Below are 12,401 nucleotides of genomic sequence, written 5' to 3'. Positions count from 1 at the left end.
AAAGAGAAATTCAGATAAGGCAGAAGCCTGTAAATTCTCTCCCTTTCCATCCCTTCTGCAGTACCAGTCACAAGAATGTCCTTCTAGCCCTTTTTTTTTTTTATGCACATCAAATTCTGTGAATGTTCTTTCTTACAAAAATGGAGTCTTCCTATTCACGTGAACAGTGATTTTTTCATGAAACATTTTTGTGACAATAAAGATCTTTTAAGTGTTTATATAACAGCACCATATTTCACAGTATAGATATATCATAATGCAGTTGACCCTGGAACAACACAGAGGTTAGGGGGGCCAGTCCCCCACATAGTCAGAAATGTGCATATAACACTTGACTCTCCCAAAATTTATCACTAGTAGCCTACTGCTAACTGGAAGCCTTATCAATAAAACTTAGTCAATTGGCATATTTTGTATGTTGTATGTATTGTATATTGTATTCTTTAAGTTAGAGGTAAAATCATAAGGATGAGTAAATATATTTACAGTACTGTAAAAAATCTACGTGTAAGTGGACCTGTGCAGTTCAAACCCATGTTCAAGGGTCACCTCTAATCATCCCCCTTTTTCAGATGAAAATTTTAGTTGGTGTCAGTTTTTCATGATTGTATGCTACTATGTCCATTGTTTACATGTGAAGGTTCTTTGTAGAATAGATTCATAGAAATGGAATTGCAAAGTCTAAGGTAATGTACATTTACATTTTAGAAAGTTACTGCCAAATGTCTTTCCGGGAAAGTTACACCAATATGTATTTCCATGACTAGATAGGCTGTCCTTTTCTCTAAATCCTTACTTATATTCCCTCTGTTTAAAGGTTAACATTGATTGTAAGATGCTATTATATGTAATATATTAAAAAGAAGACTCTATATTGGGAAAATGTCAAAATTTAGAAACAGTCTTCAAACTAAGGAAGTGGAATACTATTACTCACTTAAGCAAGTTTTATTTGAGTTGTGTATCTGGAATTAGAATCAGTGACTTTAATAATGTGAATAGCCATCATAATTCTTCAGATTGTGAGATGACAGGAAGTATACCATTTTTACTGTGTGCCTACCACAACAACACCAAAATGTCATTGTGATTTTCTGAATTTAAGTTTTGTTAAAAAACCTGTTAATATTTGTTTACTGTCTTCATGTTTAGTGCACCCTTTCTTAAGATGTTCTTTATGTGCAAAACAAATTCATTAATTTGATGTGTTTTTCTATAACTTGGATTTGGTCCCCTTAAGAACACGACCTCGAGATGATATCCTCAGTAGACGTGAAAGATCAAAAGATGCCAGCCCCATCAATAGGTGGTCCCCAACCCGAAGAAGAGCAAGTAGATCTCCCATTAGAAGGCGGTCTCGTTCCCCACTCAGACGAAGTAGGTCACCCAGGAGAAGAAGCAGGTCTCCTCGGAGAAGGTAAAATAATGTTACATATGTTGTCCTTTTGATTCATTAAACTGTATGCTTCTGAAGCCTCATATTAGCTCAGTTGGTAGGTTTTCTTAGAGACCGTTTTTCTCTGAAAAATTGTAGCTGTGATCCCATATAGTTTCCTTTTTCCCAACATGTGATATTTCACATAAACTGATTTTTCTTTAATATAGCTTTTTTTCAAATTTAAGTAAATCAGTGTTCATTAAAAACTCATTCTTTTAAAAGGGAAAAAAATTTTTCCCCTACTTAAGATAAATACCACATGAGCTGTGCTTACTGCTTTTTTGTTTTGTTTTGTTTTTTTGAACAGGATAGATCATAAGGTAATAAAAAAGTAGCCGAGTTTCTGGTCATATAATTTCATTTCTCTGTTTTTCTATTAGTTTGTATTTGCTCCTCTTAGAACGTGACTTCAAGATGATAACCTCAGTAGATGTGAAAGACAATCTCGGCAAACACTTGTTTAATTCACTGTAGTAGAAACCATTTTATGTGATGCACATGTAGTGAGTTGGTTAATCAAAATGTTGGTTTATAAAGCACAAATCATTTTTAAAATATATGCATTAAATATTTTAACTCAAACATAAGTAGACTTCCATTTGCCAATTTTTAATGTTTTTAAAAGATAGCATACCAAAGGCTTATATTGCAACCAGTGGATAGATCTTTACATTATCTGAGTATTTTTGTATACTAGATTCCTTGAAGTGCTTTGTCCAAGGTTGTGTATGTTAAAATTTTTAGAAGTTATTACTATATTATCTATTGATTTCTTATTCTGGACAATTACTGTTTTTTAATCCCTCCCCCCCCCCCCCACACACACACTTTTCTACCTAATTGTACCATATTTCCCCGTGCTTCCAGTTATAATCATTATGATCATGTGCATATTGCTCATTGCTGAGCAGATGGGAGAAGGGGCAAGAAAAGACCTTCCTTCTAATGCTTCTAGCCTTTGAGCTCCAAACTGACAAATAATAGGCCTGCTTAAACAGTTATTGTAGGAATTGTTTTCCCTTTTCTGTCGTCTTGGCAGTCTCTCTTATTTTGTGATTCTCTTTCCTGTATCCAGCATCTTCATATTTTATTTCCTTGCTTTGTTAATGCCTTTATAATAGTTTCCTGCGAAAAGTACATGAAAAGGACATTTTGGGGGACCTTTGTCTCTTTAAAAAAAGAAAAGGCTTTTGTCTTCACTGCTGATTTGTTAAGGAATAGAATTCCAAGTTGAAATCATTTTTTCCCTTAAGAATTTTGAAATTGTTATTCCACTAACTTCTAGTTTCCAGTAGTTTTCTGGTCATTAAATAGGCCCTTTATTTAAATTTACTTACTTAAGTTTACTTTTTGAGAGAACGTGCAAGGGCAAAGAAAGGTTCTACGCTGTATGGAACCTGATTGGGGGCTCTGACCAAACAGATCATGACTTGAGCTGAAGTCTGACGCTTAACCCACCACTGAGCCACCCAGGTGCTCCCTAAATAGGCTTTAAAGCAGGAAGATTATGGCTACCTATTCTGGGAAATTTTCTTTGTTTGCTTTTTTGCCCATTGTTTTCTTCATCCCTGCATTGGATCTTCTGTATTGTTCCACTCATTCCCCCTCTATGCACACTCATCTTTTATGTTTGTCCTTTTGTTCTGCTTTTAGTGTAAATTTTCTTGTTCTGCCTTCTTACCTTTCTATATTTTTTCCTGTGCTCATATATATTTATTTTTATTTCCAAGATTTGTTGGCTGTTTAATTTTTTTCTGCCATTTTAACTTGTTTTATAGAAATAGCATCTCCTACATCAAAGATTATAATGAGTTTGCTTTGTGGAGTTTTGTTCTTAATGATTTTCTTTTCTTACTTATACTTTCTTTCTTCCCAGAATCCTTTTGCTGCTCATTTACCTTTATCATTTGAGGACTTTATTCAAACAGCTGGATCCTATTCTCATTTAAAACTTAGCCACTGAGAAAGCCGAATGGAAGCTTTCTTCCATTCTGAGAATGTAGAATTTGTGGCTTCATTGTGATCTCTTTAGCATATCCTTGACTATAGTTCTTTTGGGTTAGCAGTTTTCCAGAATCCTCTCATCTGCTGGAGAATGTAGACATGGCTGCCAGTAGAGTTCTGATTCTTCATAATGTAGACTTCCCCTAATCCTTCCATTTTCAGTGCTGTGCCTCCCCGCTACCTTGGGTCAGTTTTGATAACAACCAACACCTCTATAAAATTTAAGTATTTTCCAGAATGTGAAGGGGAATGGTTGGCATTTTCTGCTGAGTCAGGAAGGAGGCAGAATATACAGAAGCCAGCTATTCCTAAAGGCTTTCAACCAGTTTTTATTTAGCTTTTACCTACAGGATATGGTGTCTCCAATGCTTGAGGCTTTCTGGAGTTTTGTGGCATGGATTTACTTGTTTCTTATATATCTTGTCTGTTCCTGTTAGACTTATGTTTAGATTTGATCTGTTACTACTCTTTTTGTCCAGTGTGCACATCAAGATTTTGTTGACATCTCTGTTGTCCTAATAGCTCTTCACATTCTTTAGTTGTTCCCTTCATGTCATTTTTAGTAAGATTTCTTAAGAAATATGACATAAGCCTGGTGGTCAGATGTGACATTAACAGGCAGTTTGCCAATTCTCTGTAGACTTAGCAGCCTTTTCTGTTTGGAATTCTACAGCATCTTTCTAACATAAACTTTACCTTTAATGCTTGAACCGGTTTTTGTTTAACATGAGGCAAGACCTTCAGGCACTTATAAAGCTGTCTGGGGGCCCTATTTAATTAGACTTAGAATTTTTGTCATGTTTGTATTTTCTGTGCCTTATTAACGGTGATTTTTTTTTAATCTCATTTATTGAAACATATTTACATAAAGTAAATAAATTCACCCTTGTTGGTGTAAAGTTATGTGAGTTTTGACAAACACATAGTCACATAATCACCATAATCAAGAATATTTCCATCGCCCCCAAAGTTCTTTTTGTGTCCTTTTGCAGTCCAATAAGAACATTAACTGTGTTTTAGTTGTTTTCAATTAAGCTGATTACCCCAATCTTTCTGGTGTGTTATTTCACTTTAAATTTTTAGGGGCGCCTGGGTGGCGCAGTCGGTTAAGCGTCCGACTTCAGCCAGGTCACGATCTCGCGGTCCGTGAGTTCGAGCCCCGCTTCAGGCTCTGGGCTGATGGCTCAGAGCCTGGAGCCTGTTTCCGATTCTGTGTCTCCCTCTCTCTCTGCCCCTCCCCCGTTCATGCTCTGTCTCTCTCTGTCCCAAAAATAAATAAATAAAACGTTGAAAAAAAAAAAATTAAAAAAAAAAATAAAAATAAATTTTTAATTAACCCCTTTTTAAAAGATTTTATTTTTAGAACAGTTTTAGGTTCACAGCAAAATTGAGCTTTTGAAAAGTACAGAAAGTTCCTGTATACTCCTGCCCAACACACCCACAGCTTTCCCACCTTTAATTGACCTTTAAAGTGCATGTGCGTGCGTGCGTGTTTATTTATTTATTTTCCCCCTAACCCAACCAAATAGGGACAGAGGTCGAAGGAGCAGGTCACGCTTGAGAAGGCGGTCTCGATCACGGGGTGGTCGTAGACGTAGGAGCAGAAGCAAAGTAAAAGAAGATAAATTTAAAGGAAGTCTTTCTGAAGGAATGAAAGTTGAACAAGAATCTTCATCTGATGATAAGTAAGAATGGAATTTCCCATAATTTCCTTTTTTCAATTTAGACAAGTACTATTTGACCTGGAAATCTTTACTTTTCCACCTGGATATAGCAAGCAAATCCATTCATTAGGTCCTGAATTGAAAAGTTAATCTTTTGTGCATATTTTATAAGTTATGTGGCAGAGGTCATGGTTTTCTGAATTTAGAGGCTTCAGTTTTTGTTGGAATGAACATTGGGCTATCAATTTATCATGAGCCTTCCCTTCATTTTTATTAGAGACAACAGATATATTAGATAGTTCTACCAATCTTGATTACCAGTTTTGCAGTGGTGTGGGTGTGCGGGTGTATACTAATATTTAAACTTTTCACTTTGTGTAAAATGATACCTACTTTGCAGTTGAGGCTATCTGGTGGTAGGTATGCCTGTTACTATGTGGAAAATGCAAAAACATTTCATTGTCTAACGGAATTTTTTTTTTTAATGCGAATTTAGTTGTGTAGATGGAACATCTCAAAAAATGAGACTTAATCTAGAGCAATAGTTCTTAGCTGGGGGTAATCTGCTTCTCCGGGGACATTTTGGCAATATCTAAAGGTATTTTGATTGTCATCTTGTAGCTAGAGACCAGAGATACTGTTCAATATCTGCCAGTGCATAGGACAATGCCCTCTTCCTTAATGAAGAATTGTTAAAATGTCAGTAGTGCTGAGGTCAAGAAAGAGCTTAGGTGATATGAAAGTTAAATGAAGGTTAAGTGAACATCCTGATAACCTTGAGAACGCATTTTGCTTACTTGTCTGCAGTGAACATTCAGCAAATAATAGAAACACCTATACTAGGAGGGATTGCAAAGATTGTGGAGTTTTTTGGGAGGAAATTGGGAACAGTCAGGGCAGTGTCTGGGGGTAGAGCCACATTCCCCTTCAGACTGTATGTGGATATTTACATGTGCATTTTTGATAGGGAAAAGATCCATAGCTTTCCAAGGATCTGCAGCTTTCTGTGACCCAGAAAAGGTATTAGTTTGCTTATGTGTCTCACCCTCTTGTTCTATAAAGGTTAAAACAGCCTAGGTAAATGAAATGACTTTAGTAATACCAAAGTCATGGAAGAGCCGGGAGTGACTTTTTTGAACTTAGGGATCTTTCATTTGTTCCCTAGTTTGGTGCCATGAAACAAGTGAGGAGAAAAATGAGACACAGAAGGTTAAATTACTTGCTAGGTTTCCAAACCAGGCAACTAAGAGAGTTTAGAAACAGAATAGAGTAGGATGGGTTAAGACTTTGGTGCAATTGGCTGATCACTTAACGTTTTCCAGCTCTTACTTTTAATTTATATAGCAGTTACTATTTGTGAGTCTCTAAGGATTTTTGAAGTTAATTATGTGTATATATGTGTACATTTTTTTTTTTAAGCCTTGAAGACTTTGATGTAGAGGAAGAAGATGAAGAAGCCCTAATAGAACAGAGAAGAATACAGAGGCAGGCAATTGTTCAGGTGTGTGATATTAGTGAAATTTTGAGCACCCCTTCTGAAATAATTACTCTTTTAGTAAAAACAGTTTTTATTTATAAAGAAGTGATGGTAACAGCAATTGAGTAACTTTAAGAAGTGTATGTGTAAAATTATCTTTGTGAGATTTGAAAAGATAATTTCTTAATAAAATTGAAATGCTTGCCTTGTTTTGTTATAGAGAGGATTCTGACAAAAACCTTTTATAAGACATAAAATTTGAAATTTGCTTTTTTTAAAAAAAAATTTAAAGTTTACATACTTGTTTTGAGAGAGAGAGCATGAGGTGGGGGGTGGGGGGGGCAGAGAGAGAGAGAATCACAACATAGGGCTCAAACTCAAAAACTGAGATCATGACCTGAGCCAAAATCAAGAGTCAGACGCTTAACCACCTGAGCCACCCAGGCGCCCTTCTTTTTTGTTTGTTTTTAAGAAAACCCTCATAAGTGAGTATAGAATAAATTGGAAGAATTTATGTGGGGGTGGAGAACTATTTTAAGGTCTAAAAAAAATGGTAAATTTCTAATGCAAATGTGATTGTTTACATGGAACATCTCAAAAATAAGTTTGAGTTGTTTAGAGCTAGGTGATTAAGACAGTGGTGTGGGGAAAGGGTGTTATACATAGGTCTTTATATGCTCATTTAATGATTTGGTTACCTGCCTTGGAAGATTGTCAGTTATGCCTCGGCCATCCTGACTTAAAGCCATGGCCACTAGATATTTTGTGGATGGCAGTCCCTGTAAAGTGTAAAGTTTTCCCCTAATGGAAGGTGAGCAGTGAAGTTGAGAATGCATTCTGGAAGAAGTAAAAAATGTTGAGGTGCTATAAGGACATCAGACAAAAGCAAAGGACCGTCATACCAGCTCACTTACACATACGTAGCAAATCATAAACCATGTACTGTTATGTCAGAGCAAAGGAAAGAACTTGAATCATCAGAAGATGTAGGGCAAAACTGGAATTCCAGAGAACCTTTTCTGGGGCACTGATGAAATTGTTGTTATTAAACTGATATCCCTAAAGACTTGGTTGAATCTTTTTTTGTTCTTGCCCAGGTCCACAATCCCTTATCTCCAGCCCTTGGGGCCAGATGTGCTTCAGAACTCAGAACTATTTGAATTTTAGAAAGGTAATATGGTGCATCTATGTATATTATTTAGCCCCATCAGTGGGCTCTAGGAGCAGCACCCCATTATCAAACACAGTAGTATTTATGCAGTGAGGCATATTCTGTTCACACTGGGGGAGATAAAAATAAGACTACAAATAGCATCACATCTGTTCATGTCAGGTTTTGTCACATAATGAATGTGCACCGAACATAGAAAATCTCTTTCAGAGTTGTGTGGATTTTGGAATTATATGTAAGGGATTGTGGATCTGATTCAGTGAAGGCATCAATACTCTTTAAAAAATTTTTAACGTTATTTAACACTCTTTTCAGTGCAATACCTCTTTAGCAAATATGCATCGGATTTTATGAAAATAATATGTTGTATTGTTGTTACAGAAATATAAATACCTTGCTGAAGATAGCAATATGTCTGTGCCATCTGAACCCAGCAGCCCCCAGAGCAGTACCTGTACGCGGTCACCTTCCCCAGATGACATTCTAGAAAGGGTAGCTGCTGATGTTAAAGAGTATGAACGGGAAAATGTTGATACATTTGAGGCTTCAGTAAAAGCCAAGCATAATCTAATGACAGTTGAACAGAATAATGGTAAGTTAGATTTTTGTTTTGATCATGCTTTTCTCTCAATTTTTAGCTCTGTAAATAATGAAAGAGATTGTTTTGGAATGGGGAAAAGTGAGAGGGATTAGAAATGTTAACCCCTGTTAAATCTAATGGTAATGTAGTATTAAATGTGTCCCAGTGAATGTTCTTTATAAATATTTTTTATTAGTTCACATAACCTAAAACAGTATACAGAATCCCACATTGTTTGTTACCTTCTGTTTGGGGCGCCTGGCTGGCTTAGTCAGTAGAGCATGCAACCCTTGATCTCGAGGTCATGTGTTCAAGCCCCATGTTGGGCACAGAGCTTACTTAAGATAAATACATACATACATACATACATATATTTAAAAAATGTCATTAGCTTCTGTTTTGCTTGCTAGAGTATTCTAAAGCAGATCCCAGCCATGATTTCATTTTGTCTATAAATACTTCATTTTGTATCTCTGCTACGTAAGAACTTTTTTTTTTTTTTTAACGTTTATTTATTTTTGAGACAGAGACAGAGCATGAACAGGGGAGGGAGGGGTAGAGAGAGAGGGAGACACAGAATCCGAAACAGGCTCCAGGCTCTGAGCTGTCAGCACAGAGCCCGACGTGGGGCTCGAACTCACGGACCGTGAGATCATGACCTGAGCCGAAGTCGGACGCTTAACCGACCAAGCCACCCAGGCGCCCCGATAAGAACTTTTTTTAAAAAAACATTACTTAAAAAATTGATCGCTTTTAAATATCTAATATCTAATTACAATTGGCTGGTTTGAATCAGAATCCACATAAGATGCCTATATCTTTCTCAATGTCTCAGAGTCTTTAATATTCTCATCCTTTCCTCCTCCCCCTTTTCCATTTACTTGTGAAGATACTGGGGCCATGTGTCCTATAAACTTTTCTTTGCACTCTGATTTTACCACATTCTTGTGCCAATTTATCTTATTTCCTCTATCTTCAGTGTTTCTTGAACACTACATGTTGGAGACTTGAATAGATTTAAGTTAACTTTTTTGGCAAGAATACTTCATAAGTAGTGGTGTGCACTTGCATCACATCAGGTGGTGTGTAGTGTGTGCATGTCCTGTTTTTATTGACCTTGAGATTGTGTGTTCAGATAGGAAGATCCATAGCTGTCCAATATGAAGTTTACCTTCAGCTGTTCACCTAGCAGTTTCAGTAGCCATTGGTGATCATTACTCAGATCCATTCTTTCATGAGGGGCAGGGGTGGGAGGGTGTGGACACACTCCAAAGTGGTGATTCTTAAATTATAATTCTTTTTGAATTACTACCTGTAATTCCATAAAATAAAAGGTTTCCATTCTTTGGTTACCGTGAAACATAGTTTGTACAGGAGAGTTGGGATAAATTCTTCATTATTTTCTTTATTGACTAATTTTTAGCATAGATAGAGTTTGGTACATTAGCAACCTCCAGAGATAACCAGTGAAATTTTGGTAGTTTTTATCATGTTTTCATGATTTCGTATCAGTATATACTTAAATTCTCTTTCCAACTGAGGTGGGGAAAAGCCTTTTTAAGTTGGTTTCTAATGTCTTTTTGACCCACACCCTACAGGATTGATTGGTAATATATACTTATTAATATTATTCTTTCTAGGACAGGGGTTAGCAAACTGTAAAAGGTCAGATAGAGAATATTTTAGGTTTTCATAATTTAGACTTTTTTTCTCTGTTCCAACTACTGGACTCTGCTGTTGTAGAGCAGAAGCAGCTGTGTTCCCCCCCCAAAAAAACCTGTGTGGACACCAAAATTTAAATTTTCAATAATTTTCAAACGTCACAAAATATTCTGTTTTTCCCCAAAATCTTTGAAAACATAAAAATGGACCATATGAAAATAAGGGGCCAAATTTGCTTCACTGTAGTTTGCAAAATTAGTTTTACCACAGTGTGAGATTTCACAGGCTCACCTTATGGGTATCTTGTCCCAGAACAGAAGCAGCTGTTGATCTAAGGAACGCTGGTGCCATTTAATAGGAAATTCCATTCAGAGGTCACAGGGCACGTAGGGGTGCCCGTTATTCATGGGACTTTTCAGTGGACAAAGCTAGGACATACATACCTTTTTGGAAGGGGGAGGTTCATACTAAAAAAGTGCCAATTCAAATTCGTACTTCTATAAGGTTTTTATTAAGTTCTTTGATTTTATATTTGTATTTTAGTGAAAAACTTGACTCCTAATAACATTATTTGGGTTATTTTGAAGCTTTTATTTACATAGTTATCAGTATGATCAATATTCTTTTTATCCTTGGGATACATTCCAAAGTGTAAAATCATTTGAAATACTTCTTTGTGTGGGTATACCACTCATTTAATAAATTTAGGTTTATTTTTTTTCTTTTGCTTGTGATTTTTAGGAATTTTGTTTTATTATTAAAATGGTCCTTCATATGTGTGTGTATCTGTATCCTATGTATACAAGTACACACAAAGATGTATACACTCTTTGATGTGAAAAAAATCTTCATTCCTTTTTATAGCTGTGTACTATTCCAGTGTAATGAATGTGCAAAAGTTTATTCATTGTCTTCTAATGGTAGATGTTTGGGTTATCTCCAGTTGAGTATTTATTGGACCATTAATTATAATGCGATTATGCATTGTCATTTTTTTAATGTGTACCACTCTGTCTTTGAGATGATTTTGTAGAAGTGGAGTTGCTGGGTCTAAAGAGTACGGTTGTGCTGTGTTTCCAAATTTTATGCTGTAAGGCTTACACAGTTTTGCCTCTCCCAAGTAATGTCTGAGTTCTTGTTTATCAGGGCTTGTTTTTGTGGGGGTTCTTGTTGGGTTTTTTGTTTTTTGTTTTTTGTTGTTTTTTTTTTTTGAGAGAGAGCATGTGCATGAGTGGGGGTGGGGGGGTAACATTGGCGAGACAGATAATTCCAAGCAGGCTCCACACCAGCAGCGCAGAGCAAGACACAGGACTCAAACACTTGAAACTGTGAGATCGTGACCTGAGCTGAAATCAAGAGTCGATTGCTCAACTGACTGAGCTACCCAGCCGCCCCTAGAATTTATTTATTTTTTTTACAGTTTATTTTTGGGAGAGGGGAAAGTACAAGCAGGGGAGGGGCAGAGAGAGAGTGAGACCAAAGATCTGAAGCCAGCTGACAGATACCAATACAGAGCTAGAACTCACAAACCGCGAGGTCATAACCTGAACTGAAGTTGGAAGCTTAAGTGACTGTGCCACCCAGGAACTCCTAGAAATAGAATTTTTTGAAGAGGAACTTTGATTTTAATACATAATCATTATTTACCTATTAGCGTATTAATTTAACTAACATTGGAGAAAGTACTGATAATTAGGTGTTTCAACTTTCTGAAATGAATCTTTTTAGTAAAGAATGGATGGCCTTATATATGTTAAGTGTTAAAGTAACTTTTGGACAGGTATTAATGAAAAACTCGTGCAAGAAGAAAGAAAGTTTGAATTGTTAGTGATTTTACATTGATGACTGATTTGTGTTTTAATTTGTATCCCTTCATTTTTCAAATTTTACTGTTCATTTCCATTTAGGTTCATCTCAGAAGAAGCTGTTGGCACCTGATATGTTTACCGAATCTGATGATATGTTTGCTGCCTATTTTGATGTAAGTAATTTTACTTACGTAACTTTAAATGAAATATATAAGCATTGTATGTGTATATAGAGAGAATAATAGATATATGCTAACATTTGGACAGTCTGAGTGAAGGTTATCTGGAAACTCTCTGTACTAATGTTGCAACATTTCTCGAAGTCTGAAATTAGGTCAATATTTTAAAAACAAGTATAGCAGAACAGTTTGGGAGGTTCAGAAAAGTTAAACACCAAATGACTTAAATGTGTAGTTATTTTTCTCAAGCATCATTTTCTTGGATTTAAAAGTGTGTGTGTGTGTGTGTGTGTGTGTGTGTGTGTGTGTGTGTGTGTAGGGCATAGTTAGCTGAGACAAGATGATACCAATAATTTCCAAGCTGGTATTAGAGCAGAGTCCACTTTGGGCTTCGATATTATTGGTGATTGAAAAGTTA

The 12,401-nt window shown here is 36.1% G+C and overlaps 1 protein-coding gene across 14 annotated transcripts in view; it reads left to right on the top strand.

The window, feature by feature from the left end:
- Positions 1-12,401, top strand: part of PRPF4B (pre-mRNA processing factor 4B) — a 36,791-nt gene that overhangs the window by 9,734 nt on the left and 14,656 nt on the right. For all 14 annotated transcript variants that reach the window (XR_006717090.1, XR_006717091.1, XR_006717089.1 and 11 more), the window contains exons 3-7: positions 1,241-1,417; positions 4,972-5,127; positions 6,526-6,607; positions 8,136-8,346; positions 11,904-11,977. Coding sequence is in view for 2 of the 14 variants with exons in the window: in XM_045497552.1 (XP_045353508.1) it covers positions 1,241-1,417; positions 4,972-5,127; positions 6,526-6,607; positions 8,136-8,346; positions 11,904-11,977 (700 nt within the window). In the remaining 12 variants the exon portion in view is untranslated. The remainder of the gene's footprint in view (positions 1-1,240; positions 1,418-4,971; positions 5,128-6,525; positions 6,608-8,135; positions 8,347-11,903; positions 11,978-12,401) is intronic.

Source organism: Leopardus geoffroyi, chromosome B2 (genome assembly GCF_018350155.1).
Source record: "Leopardus geoffroyi isolate Oge1 chromosome B2, O.geoffroyi_Oge1_pat1.0, whole genome shotgun sequence".
Lineage (NCBI taxonomy): Eukaryota > Metazoa > Chordata > Mammalia > Carnivora > Felidae > Leopardus > Leopardus geoffroyi.
Note: the sequence above shows the minus strand (reverse complement) of the source record. Positions and strands in the feature narration are given on the sequence as shown.